At 34.3% G+C, this 17,517-nt stretch overlaps 1 protein-coding gene across 2 annotated transcripts in view; it reads right to left on the bottom strand.

Annotated features, from left to right (window-relative positions):
* Window positions 1-1,590: 1,590 nt before the first annotated feature.
* Window positions 1,591-17,517, bottom strand: part of LOC149566075 (Haloacid dehalogenase-like hydrolase (HAD) superfamily protein) — a 48,288-nt gene continuing 32,361 nt past the window's right edge. For both annotated transcript variants that reach the window (XM_089819510.1, XM_089819509.1), the window contains 6 exons: window positions 8,363-8,436; window positions 4,168-4,251; window positions 3,910-4,050; window positions 2,881-2,946; window positions 2,515-2,624; window positions 1,591-2,246 (listed from right to left, as the gene is read on the bottom strand). In XM_089819510.1, coding sequence (XP_089675636.1) covers window positions 2,078-2,246; window positions 2,515-2,624; window positions 2,881-2,946; window positions 3,910-4,050; window positions 4,168-4,251; window positions 8,363-8,436 — 644 coding nt within the window. In that variant the 3' untranslated portion in view covers window positions 1,591-2,077. The remainder of the gene's footprint in view (window positions 2,247-2,514; window positions 2,625-2,880; window positions 2,947-3,909; window positions 4,051-4,167; window positions 4,252-8,362; window positions 8,437-17,517) is intronic.

Below are 17,517 nucleotides of genomic sequence, written 5' to 3' on the forward strand. Positions count from 1 at the left end.
GGAACCAAGAATCATAAATGCATTATTTCAAAGAAAACCAATTCTTATTCATCACCTCCATGCAATATATAGAGGACCACCGCACAAAAAGCAATTGAACAGGAACAGAAACCAAGAATCACAAATGCATTATTTCAAAAAACATTTTAACTCTTATTCATCACCTTCAAGATATGGTCCCAACAAGTTTCATATGATTGGGAATAGTGAATTGATTAGTTTATACTCCAGGCACACATTTTTGGGTCAAAGATGTTTAAAGACGATCATTTGAGTATACCTTCATTCTTACTATCATACTGATTTATTGAGATTAATCTATGACTAAAAAAAAATTCAACCAACAAAATCTTCCTACAAACTTATACAAAAAAGTAATTCCTCTCAAATCAAATACATTTAAAACATATGCATCTTGGAATTTGTTTTTTTGACTGAAATTCTTAATATGATGTCATAGACTGTTAATAGAAAGAGAATGTTTGTAATGATTTAACATTTTATCACTTATGAAAGGGCACACTAGTAACCCAAATGTGAGCCTACCTAGATTTATGGGGACTTGTAAACATGATGTGAACTTCATGGCCTCCAAGATAAGAAAGGGAAGGAAAAGTCCTTTTAGGGTCCACGACACCAGCCATTTGTTTTAGGATCAACATAAGGTGACATTAATGTAAGACTACCCTGTACTCCTTGCAGGAGACACATAACTTTGCCACAAATGAGGTGTATATATCCTGCCCCCTTGTGGGATTTTATAAAACAAGCAACGCACATACATGTTCAAAAGGTCGTAGAACTACTGTGCTAGAATGAGGGGCTAGTGCCCCTAGGATACTAGATAAATACAAAAATGTAGTTATTCATTGGTTATAAAGTAACAGAACAGAATAAATAAATAAACTCATCACAAATCTGGTAATTTGGCCACAATATATCCCCGTGGTAATGAATATTTTGTATGCATTGGAAAACCACGATGATTATAAAATCTTACAAATTGCAAGCACTTTTCAATTCATAATCTTGAATGACACATTATGCATAAAAACCCAAAAAAATTTCAATTCATAATCTTGAATGACGCAAATTATGCATAAAAACCCAAAAAAAATGAAACTATAAACTATATTCCAGCCTAGTTTAAGTACGCGGATATCTTTTTTGGCCTAATGGCATGAACATCAAAGAATATACCTTAATTAAAAAATTACCAAGAGTTATTTTACTAGCAAAAAAAGTCATTGTCCATTAGCATCTTGTGCAGCATTTATAAAATCATATGTTGGATGATCCTCGTCCCCAGCACCAGCATGGGAAGAGATAAACAGCCCTTAAAGCCAGACACATGGTCAAGTTTTTGGAACAACACAAATTCAAAGCATGAAGACCAAAGACACCTGGTGACCATGGCTGCTCATCAACTCAACCATTAGATAGCAATAACAATCTTTGTCAATCCTTCCTATAAATTCAAATGGTATGATCTCTTTCAGTCTTTAATAACAATTACTTCCATAAGGTGATAAAGAAATTCTCATAGAAAAGCATCTGAACCAATGACGAGAGTAGTAAATGAACTTAGTATGGAAACCGAAGATTGAAGCTCTTACAACTTTATTGTACTCTTTATTACAAATTCACACTATTCCTGACCAAAATGTACAATATTCAGGTGCAGAAAATGCTTGTATAAAACAGATGAACGTGCTATAAATACTAGGGATGAGCTGTATAAATAATAGCAAGCAGACAAATGATTCCCTATCCAAGAAAACATTAGATTATCAATGTAAATAATACCACTTGGTCTTCCCTTAGCTTCTAAAGATCAGCATACCATATGGAACAGTGCCAACGAAGACCTATAATTTCTTTCCCTTACCTTCTGGCCAAGCAAAGAAAGTGCCCAACATCAGCTACTCACAAGTTCTGAACAGGGATGCAAAGGGTGTAAACAAACTACAAAAAAATGTGTAGTTGCTACAGCTGAACTCAATACAGCAGAAAATAACGTAGATGATCCAAAGGTCAGGCCCCAAGGAAGAAATTAGAATGTCCTCTCTCTTATAAACTAAAAGATAGTGTCAACAGTAAGCTTTCTTCTGGATGGGCGTTTTTCGACAATTTGTTTTTGTAAATCCATAAATTTGAAGCCCTTATTTGAAAACAGTCGTCGCAAGTTGAAAACAGAAAGCTCAGTAAAGCTGGCTACAGCAAGATCTGCTTGCACTAATTCATATCTGTGCACATAAGGGCAAAAATAAAAGGATTTTAATCACAGTTATCCTTCTAATCTTCCCCCCCCCCCCAACTTAAGGTGGATGTAATCATTCTTCAATGAAGATCCATATTATGTTGCATAACATGCACTACCTATTACTTCAGAATTACAGTGTCCTTCATTTATTCTTAAAGAAAAGCACACATATACGTATGTGTGCACATACACAAGAATTCTGATTCTGGACAAAATTGATGAATGGTTAAAACAAGAAACATTTTACTTACGCTGGATGAGAACCAATCAAAGCCACTGCCACCATTGTGCAGTTGTGTGCAGCTGCAATGCCTCTAGGATCATCTTCAAAAACAACACATTTGGAAGGTGGTCGTTCCAACTGCAAAACATTACGAAATAAAATACATCAAGAACCAGCATTTAAAATTTTCCTAAACAAGATTTCAATGACCGTAGTTTTTCTAAATATTACCAAAATGTCAAAGGAATGTTCAAATATACTTTTTGTCTTTAGTCCCAGAAATTATAATGCAACTATTTGTACAGATCTTGGAAAAGGATCAAGTCACCAGACAAAGAGGATTCACCAATCTATATAGTTCAGGTAATATCTCAGCAATTTATTCTCATCTGACCTTTACAGCAGCAGAAAGAAATCTTTGTGCAATGGACTCCATTCCATCTTCATCTGCCACAATAGCCTGTACAATGATAAATAAAATGAAAAGCAGTTGTTAAATATTTTTGCCTTAAAAGATATTAACTTTTCAAGTACATAGAAAGATCCATCTAATATAGTAATGCCATGGAATCAACAAATGCTATGTCTGCAAACTCATGTAGCTTGATATGTGACACACCTCTACAATATAAGTTTTGTTGGCTCAGTCTATTTTGAGTTGGCCAAATGGTGAAGCTAATATACTCTAAACGGGTGGTAAAGGTTCAAATCACAGGGGGGCTAGGATCATATAACTCATCTGAATAATATGAAAGGTAGGTAGAAAGACAATCCCCAAGTGGAATGCTCACATTAGGAGGGATCTCAATACCAAGTTGGTATCTTGCCTGGTGGCAACATTAAAAATTACCTTCACTTTTAATTTACCTATTATAAACTTGTGGTAACACTTTCTATGATAATTGGGTGTAATGCATGGAAATGCAACATGCATGCGATTGGACTCAATGAGAAATGTATGGACATGACTCAAGGGGACCTGGAAAAAAGGATCAAGTTGAGGGTGAGCAGAACATCGTTGAGATTCGAAAATGAATTAGTCAGGGTGCTACTATATGTAGCATACTAGTACTGTATATTATGTATTACTTTTAAAATATTTACTTTCTTCCAGAAGTCAAACTAAATGAAAAGCATTTCGTAATTGCAGTGTTTGTCAAGTCTCAATTTCCTAGACTACCTTTACTGAGTAAGCAGCAAAGGATGTGGCGTTTAACAAGTTTTTTGAGAGAGATTCAATGAGTATATTTTAACATGCAAAGCTAGAAACACAACATCCTTTTGGGATGCAGATTTATATATGTATGTGCCAATGCAAGAATGTCTGTAGACTTATTCCCATAGAAACACTTACTGGATGTGGCTTCAAGAATAAATTCATGAAAGAAAACTTCTACACTTTCTGGATCTTAAAACTAGTAACCTGAAAATAGTTACAGAGTCCCATTCTTTCAAGAGCTGCAAGTATGCTCCGACGATCCAAGGAGGATGTAATTGCACAAGGCACACCAGCTGTATAGAGAGCTTCCAACCAGTCTTTTAATCCCTCCATTGGTGCTTGCAACTGATTAACCAATCAAATACTAAATAAATCTTCAATTTGTCATATACCAAGCAACCCAGCCACTTATTAATTATAAGACACTAGAGTTTGGAAAAAAACAAAAAGTAAGAGCATGACTCTGGATAATTCTTCATTGAATATTTCTGACAGCCGCAGCTTCAACCTCTCCAATTCGTCTCTTGCTTTTTCCCAGAAAAGGACCTGAAATTTTGAAAATGACATACTCATTCAAGAATGATCTACTCAATTAACATTTATTTTAAACAATACATACATCTATAGTGCAGTATCAACAATCTAGATTTTTCTTACTTCTCCATTTTTTTGTTTTCTTTTTGGAAACCAAAATGAAAATGTATCTACAAACTAAACCGAAAATAATGTGCTGATCAGAATAAAGATTGGCTCGGAGCAATACAACAAACCCTTAAATCCCTGAAATTTAACATTAATAGAACTGTAAATAGCAGATCTGAATTATATATACCAAAATACATCAAATATAGCTGCTGTCCATGACTGATTATATACCTTGATATGTCAATATTAGGATTCAACAGAAAATATGAAAGCCTCTGGACTGAATTTACTTGTAAAATGACGATCACAAAGGAATGCGAGTAGCATTAAGTCCATTTGAGTACTGGTGAGGGACTGGGAGGCTGAGTGGCGGGTGTCATTCCATGCTCTTGGGCTTGATTGTATTAGATTATTATGCTCATTATTCTAAAACCTTGGTTAATGGTCATTTGAGATTTATTATTAGTTTTCATTATCTGGTCTACTTTTAGACAGTGTCTTAATTTAAACAACTTGCCTTTCAGTTAAGCTATTTTTAGTGTCTGTGAAAATTTATTTATTTGTGCATTGTTAATGCAATTTATTATTCAATGTTTAAATAAAATTACAGTTGGCATGCTTGAGGAGCCCTGTGTGATCCCCCATGGTACTTCTTGATGTGGAGGCATGTATAATGATGTAAAAGACTCCTTTAAGACCTACACCCATTGAACTGTCCCATTATAGAGGGAGCGATTAGGGTGGATGCAAGGAAGCAAGTAGAATAAGGTCCATTCAAGTAGCGGTGACCCAAGAGGGGCATTCAAACAGTGGTGACCCAAGAGGGATTGAGAGGCCAAATGACAAGTGTCATTCCAAGCTCCTGGGCCTGATGTACAGGCTCAAGGTGCCTTGTGTGATGCCCAAAGGAACTTGATGATATGGTGGGTTATTGGTGAAGATCTTAACAGAATAATGCTTGTATATTATATTAATTATAGTGGTGTTTATGATTCTGTTGGTAACATTGTGGAATTACATGTATTTGCTCATCTATTATATAATAATGATTAGAATTCTTTTTCAAATATTATCGAAGTCTATGCTTATTTGTCTATTGATAACTAACCTAGCTACAGGCCCTAATTCAAGATACAAAGTTGGCAATTTACTCTCTTTAACATAATCTATACCTTATTTGAGAATTCTAGTGCAAATTAAGAAAAAGGAGATATTCAAAGATATCCTTTAAGGAAAACAAAGGGTTTGGTTGAGATCAATGATCTTGTTCAACATGTTTGTTTTTTGGATGCTTTGTTGGCCCAAGAATCTGAGATTCTCCATTAATTTCAATGTTAATATTTGAAAGACGGAACCTTCAAAAGATGAATGGCTTTCGGAAGTAGGTAAAATTTCCAAAAACAATATCAAATGGGGTTTATTAAAAGATCAATCAATACAATCAGCTCTATTTTGGCTTCCTTTGATTCTCTCCTCAATAATCCCTTAATGTTAGGATGGAAGCAAATTGGTTCTCCTCAAATCTTTTGAATGTGCCCAAGTTAATTGAGGTAAGAGATATTTCTCTTTTCACAAATTATCCTTGCTAGATTAACAAAGATATAAATAAGAGGATTTTAGAACCTGCCGAGGAAAAATTAGGGAAGTAATCTTCATGATAAAAACGGATAAAGAACCAAGAAGATGTTTTCAGGCAGAGTTACTTCAATATTTCTAAGACATCCTAGGCAAAGATCTGGTTGTGATGGTTGATGAATCTAGATCCTCCAAGAAGTACAGGAGAATTTCAAATGTTATTTTTTTGTTCTCATTCCTAGAAAAGACTATCTGATTGTCATTGCCGATTTCAGGCCTATGCTCTTTTTAATGTGATGCATAAAATTATTTCTAAAACCGTAGCCAACAGAATCTTCCACTTCTACCTTCCCTTGTTTCTTCTTAGCAGGGAGGTTTTGTGCAAGGGAGGCAAATATTGGACAGCATTATTTTCATTCATGAAACAGTTTTTTTTATTTTTGCTTTAATAGAGAAGATCCCTAGGACCACAATTAAGTTATATATAACAAAAGCTTATGATTGTGTGGATTACTATTTTCAGTGATGTTGGCAACCTTTGGTTTCTCCCCCAAATTGATTAGGTCATGAATTTTGCATCTCATTTTTGGTTCTCAATATCATTCGATGGTGCCCCTACTGACTTTATCTCTAATTCTCAAGGTATTCAGTAGGGTAACCCATTATCTCCTTATCCAGTTCCCGGATGCTGCATAAGGAAGTTATAAGATTGCACTTATCTCAAGGGTATTATAAGCTCAAGTCATGAATTCTTCCACCTCCACATTGCGGGTGACACTTCTGCGAGGTAAAGCAGATATTAGGCAACCTCAGATTTTTCATAGTAACCTAGTTGATTATGGAAAGTTCTCATGCCAATTCATTAACCCAAACAAATCAATAATTTTCTGTTAGCTCTCATCTGAGAATTCAAAATAGGACTAAAAGCATTTCAGCTTCCCAGTGGACCAACTGCCTAAGTATGTATTTGGGGATCTCTCTTTTCTTACGGATTTCCAAAGCTTTCTTATCAGTAGATTGTTTTGTAAACTGTATAATAACTTGTTGGTTTTGGGAGAAAAATTGCTTAGATTAGACAGTGGTATCACCTTGACAAAGGCAATCACGCAAGCAATTAAGTTATATATGTTTTTTGTCATGTGGATCCCAACATCTATTCTTGATAAAATAGATGTCCATTGTTGAGATTTTCTAGGGAAACGACATTTGAAGGAAAGAACATTACTTCTTCTCAAGTGAGACAGAATTTGCAACTTGTTTCACCAAGGTGGCACCGTTTTCAAGGATATATCGCTGCACAATAGGGCTTTGGGTACTCAGCCAGGCTGGAGGATGCATTTGGATCAAAACCAGCTTTGGTTGGCCTTCATCACAGGAGGTACATTGCTTCTAGAGATGCTATATCTCTATCTCAAACTCTTCTTCTTAGATGCATACCTATTTGGAATATCATTGCCTCTGTGTAGTCTTGTTTTGGCTATTCACTCTCTTCAAATATCCTTAATGACAACTTGACTTTGTTCTAGGATGAGTGCAATCGCAAGCCGCCTTTAGGATACACAGCTGGTTTAGCTAAGGCACGTCATTGTGTAAAATATGGCTGAATAAGATATAGTATACAAGAGGTATATTGCTTCTAAAAATGTTATTTCTCTATCTCAAACTCTTCTGCCAAGAAGCATAACTATTTGGAATACTGTTTCCCCTTTGTGTAGTTTTGTTTAGGCTATGTACTCTCTTCAAATATTGTTGATGACAACTTGACCTTGTTCTACGATGAGTGAAATTGCAAGCCACCTTTAGGATACACAGTTTAGCTAAGGCACATCATTGTGTAAAATATATCTGAATAAGCTGTCGTATACCTTCACTATGACTGAAGGAACGAGGAGAATAAAAACCATAATGTTTCGTTTATAAAAGTTTAATGAATAAGCTGTAGTATACCTTTGTAAGCTAAAACTAAAATGTGCCATAGTAAATCATATTCAAGTTTGATTTTAAACAAAGTACAAACCAAAAGTTCTAACTTCTTTTGGGAAACACCTCGTACAGTTTTCATTTTAGAATTATTGTAATATAGCAAGCAACAGTATTATACAAATACACAAGCAAATCACTTTTGCATGCTGCCTATAAATCTACAGATGTACTCATATGAAAGAATTGATTTAACAAACCCAAAATCTTCTTTATTGATATAAGGGCAGAAATGTTTGAATATTCTGCGTTCCATGTTTTTAATATTTTCCTTGAATGCAGTATCTCCCTGAGAATAGAATAAAAATCAGACAGATTTGGATTGAAGCTGTCTATTCTTACTTTCAGGAAAGATTGGTTTGGCTACAAGCTGTGTATTCTTGCTATCAATGATGATTGATATTTTAAAAGCACAAGTTTGTACAATATTTGAAGTAAAAGCACAATATTTTCTCACCTTACACAATACATACTCAGCACCAGCAGAAAGCATCCGACGCTGTGTCTCAATGTCATCTGGAATCACTTTTCCTGTCAAATACTCAATTCAACAACATGAATCAATGCCAAACACAGCATATATCAAAGAAAGATCTTGTATACCCCTCTTGATAAGAATTGTAGAAAATGCTTCTTGAAAATGGGAAAAAATAAGCACAGGGAACTAAAGCATCTAGGTATGCAGATAGATTAATTAATTTAGGAAGGTTTAGCACAAATAACTTTTAACTGCATCTAAAATTAGTAAGCATCCATAGATCAATTTCGGACAACACTTGCTTTTTGAGGTTTCAGAAAGCATGATGAACTGAATTAGTCACTTGAATCACACTCTGGAAATTCTCTTCCAACTTGCTTTTTAAAAACTGAGATGAGAAAATAGCAATTTTTCTAGCTATCATATTCTTTGTTTTTAAATTTAAGGAAGTCAAGTGTAATATGCCTCCAAGAAAAGGGGAACAAATATTGGCACAATAGATCCTCCTCAACATTTTAATCAGTGAAAAATAAATTCCAAAGATATAGATATCTTCAAGAGATCTTGAAAGATGGAGTCTTTATGGACTTCTACGAATTGAAATCACTGGCCAAACCATCATGTAATAATTGATTCCTGCAACCTGAAGAAAAGAGTTGCATCCTATCTATATCCATATTCATATCCCAGGAGCTTAGCCCAGAATCAAAGCATATGCACAAAATGAATTTTCTCATAAGCAACAATGAAATAATGAACTTTACCCGTGATAATATTTAAATTTGAATTCAAGAACAACGAGAGGGAAAAGGAATAAAGTCATATAAACTCTGAATGGAAAGTTGAATTGTAATAATATTGCAACTATATCCAAGAAGATGCACTGAATAAGTAATATCAAAATGCTGCTGGATCCACAAAAGTTATATTGTTGATATCATCAGAACTTATATTGTTAAATATTGTAATATATTAATAAGGGAACAACCTCTAGGCAACTAGAAACTGCATCTGGTAGTCAATGCTTCACAAAAAATTTATGCATTATATCCCATGTTACCAAATTCTTCCTTGGCAACCACAAAGTCTGGTCCTTGTCATATTCTTGCAAAAGTCTGCCCAAATTCTGTCAGATGAACCTGGCATGAACTTTGCCGTTTTTTAGGCGAATTTGCAAATCTGCAGCGGCAGCACAACCGAGGCCAAATATGGCCAGAAAAGTAGTTTTTTTTCCTTTTCTAATTTTTTTTGGTTTATATAGTCAATCCAACCTTCTAACCCCAAAATAGGTCACTAGAAAGGCCAAAAAAGCAGTAACCCAGGTGCATGCACCAGAGCACCCCCACTGCAGCCAAAACGCTGATGCACTACGGCCGCACCGGTCGGAGCACCCAGGTGGGACGTGGGAACGCAGGTGCATCCCAAGTGCAAGCTTGGGTGCACACGGGGTGTGCCCAGGGTGCATGAGAGGTGCAGCGGCATGTTGCATGAAAAGTTTTTTTTTTTTTTTTTTTTAACTTTTTTGCTTCATATTTGAACAATGAATTTTGAATCTTTCATCTTTGTCATTTGATAATTTGATAGTCAATGGTTGACTTACATGGTACACAGCACTATGTATGGTTTTGTGCATCAAATCTTCAAGTGTATTCATAAAGTCTACGACATAGTTTAAAAACTTGGACTTGGCAATTACTTGGCTGACCCAAATATTTTTTGAACTTGGAAAAAGATCAACAATAACTTAGCAAACTTATTGAACATTGGAAAATATATAATTTCTTAAAATTCGTATCTTATTAACATATTGATTTCCAAATATATAGAGATTTTATTATTTTTTTAAAATACAATATATATTAATATATGTAGTTATATATATATATATATATATATATATAAATTAAAATAAAATAAATTACCAAATATTTATTTAAACATACAAAGAATAAAAGGAATGAATAGAATTAAAATGCTATTAATTTAAAGTATTACTGAATTCTTTTTATTCTTTACCAAATATCAATACATTACTGAATTCATATTCTTTATTTTCCAAACATAACTAAGGCATAGTGAGTGAACAAAGTCTCATAGGAAAATCGACAGCTCTGTCAATGCATGCCCTAAAACCCTAAGCTTTGTTGTTGCTAAATCGCGAGTTTTTCTTGAGAAAGTCTTTGGAAACAAATGTTGTGGTAATTTTATATAGAAGAGTTTCATTTATAACTAATCCAAAGGGTAAAAGAGGAGAAAATAACTATTTTTTATTCAAGCAATGAATTGCAGCAATTTTTATTGAAAATTGTCCACAAGAAAACTTGCAAGTGACTAGGATTTTTTTAACCACGAGTACTCGTGACTTCAGCGAGTTACGGGTAAGTTTTCAACTACGGCCTACACATTGTTGTACTAAATCACTATCTCTTGGTACTCAAGTTTCAATGAGAACTAAATCTCTAAATGAGGTTGCCTTGTACCCATTCAACGCTTTGAAAGAACTCGCTCCTATTAACTTATGATGAGTAGTGGTGTAACCATTTTACCCATGTGATTTGTTGTCCAATGACAACTTATATATCCCTCAAGCCACTTATTGACCATCTTCGTCTATCCATCAGTTCAAGGATGCTACTTGTACTTGCGATGAGTTCAATTCTTGCTAATTTGAATAGCTCTTGCCAAAACAAACTAAGGAATCGATTGTCCCTATCACTGGCAATGTTCTTGGATAAAACATGCAATTTGAAAATTTCTATGAAAAAGACATCCGCCACTTGAGGTGCTCAATAGATCAGTTTATATTGTATGGAAATGTGCATTTTTAGTCAAACCGTCCACCATCATGTATGTACAATCCTTGCCTTGTATCCTTCGGAGCCTTGTAATGAAATCCATCAAAAAAAGTCCCATTTCTAATTTTCTATAGATAGGGATTGAAGTAGTACTCTCTCAAGAAATATATGTTCTTTATTCCTTTGACACACCATGCACTCTTTGATATGTTTTAGGACATCTCCCTTCGTAATCTTTCCATGAGAAATCTCTCTTATTTGTTTGTAAGTTTTGTAGTACTCTTGATGCCTTGCCAAAGGTGTATCAAGGTTAGCTTTCATTATTCTTACCTTCATCTTTGATCTTGGAGTGATATATAAATGATGAGTTCATCAACTATTTGGTACCTTTCATCTTGTAGTTTTCCTTCTAATATGGACTAGATTATGGAATGTCTCCATTTGGTGGAGATATCAATCAAAGAGCCTAGGTGGGATCTTCATGATAAGGCATTGGCTACAACAATACGTTTCCCTTTCATGTACTTGATGGGAAATTCATAGGCTTGAAATTTGTTCACCCATTTTTGTTGTTTATCATTGCAACCCTTTTGGTTTACGAAGAATCTCAAGCTCTAATGGTTAATTTTTACAATGAATCTCTCACAAACTAGGTTTTCTCCAAATTATGCTAAGGCGTGCATGATTGTAAGCATTTCCTTATCATATATGGAATAGTTCTTTCCATATTCTTTTAGTTTTCTACTTTCAAAGGCTATAGGATGCTCATTTTGCATGAATGCTAATCCAAACCATCTCGAAAAGAGTCACATTCCAACTCAAATGGTAATGAAGTGTTGGGAAAGGGTGGGAAATTGTTATTTCTTTTGGCTTCGCAAAGGCTTGTTGGGCCTCTATATTCTATGAGAATGCACTTCTCTTGGTTAACGTTGTTAGAGGGGCAATTAGCAATTAAAAGCCTTTAACTAATTATCTCGGTTAACTTTGTTAGAGGGGCAATTAGCTAAGAAAAGCTTTTAACTAATTTTCTATAGTAGCCTCAAAGTCCCAAAAGTCCCTAGCCTTGGCCAGTCTCAAAAGGCTTTAATCTTTTCTTCATCAACGCTAAACTTGGGCAATGATTTTGTGTCCTAGATATAAAATATTCTCAAATCCAAACTCACATTTGAACATTTTGACAAAGAGTGATTGTTGTTCAAGTATCCCTAAAATTTCATCTATGCCTCATGTGTTCTTCCAAGTTTTGCCATAGATTAGAATGTTGTTGAAGAATGTCAAGAGAAATCTTCTAATTGTTTTGTAAGTTTGTTAGAAAGGTACTTAGTTACGAAAAGCCTTTAACTAATCTTCTACACTAGCCAAGCAAAGTCCCAAAATTCCTTAGTCTTGGCCAATCTCTTATGGCTTTAATCATTTCTTCATCAATGCTAACCTTGGGCACTAATTTGGTGTCCTAGATATAAAATTTCCTCCAATCCAAATTCACATTTGAACATTTTCACAAATAGCAATTGTTGTTCAATTAGACCCAACATTTCATATATATGCCTTAAGTGTTCTTCGTAGATTTTGCTATAAATTAGAATGTCAAAAAAAGAATACCAAAAGAAATTTCCTTAGTTGTTTTCTAAATTTGATTCATGCAAGATTGGAAGGTAGTAGAGGAATGGCAAGACAAGCAACTAAAAGTGCCCAAAATGACACCTAAAAGTTATCTAAAAGTTATTTTGTGGACATCTCCTTCCTTGACGTAATACGTGGTATTTTGAATGTAGATCTATTTTTGAGAAGTAGATTGTCCCATGAAGCTCACCAATTAGCTCATCCGCATTGCGAATGGGGTAACGATTCTTAATGGTATTTTTATTAGGGGTCCTATAATCAACTAAGGAAGCACAGGGTCTAAAGCTAGACATATTATGTCCTATTTACAAAAATTCATTAATAGTGTTCTCACTTTCTTCTTTATAAATTCTTGGATATCAATAGGGTGTGGTGATATTTAATTTTGCCCCTTCTTCAAGTTATTGTATTAAAAAACCCCTTTTGGTGGAAGTTCAGGAGGAATGTCACCAAAATCGTTTATTTGTTTGTTCAAGATAGGTTGGACGTCTACATGTATAGTTTTTTCTTCCCTTGAAGACTTTTCAGGTTTCATACATTTGACAATGTCTAAAAGCTCAATCCATTCTTCTAGATGAAACTACCTTGGTGTCCCATCTCATAGACCTTCTAAGACCTCTTTGCGATCGTGTTGAAACATAACTCCACTCTTTAAAAGTTTGGTAATCTCTCCCTAAGAAATGCACCCATTGGATGTTGAGTACCACTTCAATATCACCCATGTTCATCACATAGATGTCCTCTTCGATTAGACATCTTTGCAAGATTAGTGTGACAATTTTTGTGTGCATAGAGTAGCAAATCCATCCTCCATGACCACCTTGAAACCTTCAAAGTTTTCTAGTTCTCATTTCATTCTTGTCCCTCGACCTTCAAGGATGAACTTATGAGTGACACTGCTATCTACAAGTATTGTTACTTTTTTGTTCCTTTAAAACACTATGGATTTTAAAAGGGTGTTTAGATTCTACTTAAAGGGTGACAAATGTACTAATTTCATTTACTTGATCTTCTTGTTTCTTTTTCTTCCTTTGTGTTTCACATTCTTCTTCTTCATTTGATATTGCTTATAAGTTGTAGTACTATATTTTTTTATTTTTTTAAATAATCTACGATTCCTATTGTTTTAATTGTGTTAGTTCTTGTCAAGATGTTTTTTATCAAATCGGTTTAAGCCTCTGTGTGAATTCATAATAAGTTGCTATGTTTTGGTGCCCTTGAATAATAATGCCACCAATCATATATTAGATTATTTTTAGTATCCTAGGTTCTTGCTAAACTTAGCTCATTCTTCTAAAACCTTAGTTAATGATCATTTAGGCTTTCTTTTGAATTCTCTTAATTATTTATATTTCTAGACATTGTCTTTATTTAGACAACTTTGCTTTTTATTTAACGCTTTTTATAGCATCTGTAAACTTCATTTAAGTGTATTGTTAATACATTATATTCCAATTTTAAAATTTTCATCACATGCAACTCCTTCCAAATGTATGATGGCAAATTTAATAGCATCCTCTTTAGTCATGGGGCTAAGGGAGGAAATAGGTGCCCAAGTTTTGGAACCATGAGTGTACCATGGTTTAGCCTGATCCGTCAAAGTTAGGGAAAGTTATTTTACTCAAACTGACCTAAATCTTTGTTCTGTTGTTTTTTTACTTTTCGGGTGACATTTTGTTTTCAAGCATCACAATATTTCCTAAATGGAATATTTCTCCTAATCTCAATAATCAAACTTGAGCCAGATTTAGCATTTTCATCAATGTTATTAATTGGTGGATTGTTTTCTTCTTCTTCCATCTTTGGTTCTTCCCTAGGTAGGATTGAGGATCTTGAAAACTAGGGGTTGATCCTAGTTGTGATATGTTGTTATTTCCAAGTGATAAGAGTTTACATCCCTCTCATTTGTTTAGATTGGCTAAGGGAATTGATTGTATTATTTATGTTTTGTAAGGTTTGGAGTATTTTAGTTGTCCTCTCATTTTGTTCCATGATTGCTTGGGTTGTCCTTTCATTGTGCTCCTTGAAGACTCTCAACTCATCCCCTAATTGTTCACACCTATTTTATTATTTTGAATAAAGTTATTATTTGCTGCAGGTTGCCTTTCTCTCTTCTAAAGCCCTTTGAGCTCTTTGGCTTGATTACATCAACTACTTTCATGATCCTCGATTTGGTAGGATCAAGGCTTTGATACCAATTGTGATGTCCCCTTTTGAGGATATACCTGATTTTTGCCTAGATAACAATTCCAACAGCACAATTTATCTACAAAGAGTATTGTATAAATAGATTACATAACTACAATTAATTTAGAGAAAATTGTAATTAATTAATTAACATCAAGTATTGATCATAGATAATCCCTATTAAAAAAATAATATGTCAAATACATTTGGATCCATTGCATAAGCTTATTTCTGTAAGAATTTTCCTTAGGGAAAAATGATGCCAAGATCAAGAAACTCAAGAACAAAGCACAATATGAACTAAATGATGTATAATCATAATAACAATATGAGAATGAATTGATGTACAAGTACACTAGAAGTGCCTGTATATAAAGGCCTCTAAAATGCCTAGGAGTTAGCAAAATGATAAGCCTCACAACTAAGCACATGTCCACCAAGAGTGGATTATCCTCCATTGAGCATAGAAATTAGTGCGATGATGAGAGGATAAGCTTACATAGGTGTGTCACATAAAAAGATGTAGGCACCATGTGCTTAATTGGAGTACGAACAACTGTGTTGTCTACATGACAACTCAGATAAATATACAAACTCTTGTGTTGTAGACACTATGTGCTAAATTAGAGATGCTAACTCATGTGTTGTCAACAAGACAACTCATATGAGTACGCATACTCCCAGATGTCTAACTAATAAATAATAAATTAATGCATTAACCTAAGTAAACTTAAGTAAAATGTAATAATAATTAATTATTTACACTAACAATTTCCAACAGCCAACCTTATTAGGAATTCAATAGGAAAGCATGATAGGACATTAGAAGTCAGTCCTCAATCAAGCCTAAGGGCACGGAATGAATCTCCAAGTCATTCAGCCCCTTCACCCATAAGCAAGGCGCGTCCATCTTGGCATTGGCATACTTGATTAGGGAACAGAACTGCTGCATCTCCCTATCACACGTTTCACATTGATTCCAAATACAATTGCTTGTTGGAAATCAAATAAGTAATTACTAATATTACTTGATACACCAGCAATTCAATTTAATAAATTAATTAAAGTTTCTTAACAGATTTATAAACAAATCTATTGCATACCAATCACTTTCAAAATTTGTAGATAGTTGCTCTTTTCTGAATTAAACCAAAACTAAAATTCTTATTCCACGCCTTACATATGAGCTCTCCCTCCTTTTTATACCCTCCATAATAGAGAGGATCACATCCTTTTGTTTTGAAAGGACACACCTGTTGACAATTGCTGCCCTTCCCTTCCAGATGTTTGCTTGCTCCATAGCTATTAAGCATCACCTTACATTAATGATTATTGATACCTCCACTCCATGTGAATCATGGATTAAAAGGGTTTATACCCTTGCTCCTATATGATTCATTATTATTTTTTACTGATCATTCTCTACAGTGGGGGACATGACAGGCTTTGCAAAAAAATATGTTGTGTGTCTGATCAAGTAGTTCATGATGGTAGGTTGTGGAGATCAATAGACCTGGAGAAATTAAGAATAGATACAAAAGAAATTGAAAACAGAAAAGAAGTTTATCGGTTTGGATCTTACAGGTAGCTGAGGGCAAATATCCAATTCACATTAAGTGTTCATGAGACTTGATTAAATTAAGCCACTGATTAGGGTAATATAGGCATATCTGGCACTTTATTCCTAAAAAGGATTTGGAGTTGGACAAAAAAGAACTGCCTGCACTGGAATTAGAAGCCAAACCCAGGAGATGACAAATGCTAGAAGCTGCCCAAAAGCATGGCCCCAGGTAGTTGGAAAAAGCTGGAATGGTGTGACACGAATTGACAGTGAAAATTTGAGGCCAGCAAAGGAGAACTTCTCAACACAAATATTGAATCAATACACTGCTGCCATGCCCACGTTTTAATGAGCGTTATTTGGAAAGAATTGGATATTCTGCAAGCACAAAGAATGATAAGGCTACAAACATTGTTACTAAAGCCAGTACAATAATTCAATTCATATAATTGCAGAGATACCAATATAGCTTTATGAGATTTGTAGAAAAACAAAGATGCCACTTTTAGGATTGAAGTAAAGGATACATGTCATATAATGATGCAGTACAAATATTGAAAACTTAAAACTGAAAACAGAAACCTAGCTGCAGTGGTGGTGATAGCAATTTGGAACCTTCAACATACCAAAAGGACAGCAATAAAGTCAATCCTCATAATGCTTAAGCACATCTTGCAAACCCACATTCAGAACTTCTAAGTCCACTAATATAATTATTATAATATGAGCATCTGCAGAAACTTTAATATTAAAAAAATTTAGGAGTGCCTTAGATCAAAGGTCAAAATCTTGATAAAATTGTTAATAATATAAACCGCAGAAGAACAAATTTTAATGTAGAAAGCACAGTTGAAAACAAGGTCACAGTTCAACATTGAATTATTATATATATATGTTAAAATCGGAAGACCCTATAAATTATCTATTGTATTTAGGAGAACAGACTATTTTTTATATGATGTAGATAA

Source organism: Cupressus sempervirens, chromosome 3, assembly GCF_028749045.1.
Source record: "Cupressus sempervirens isolate cs-2001-9-10 chromosome 3, ASM2874904v1, whole genome shotgun sequence".
Lineage (NCBI taxonomy): Eukaryota > Viridiplantae > Streptophyta > Pinopsida > Cupressales > Cupressaceae > Cupressus > Cupressus sempervirens.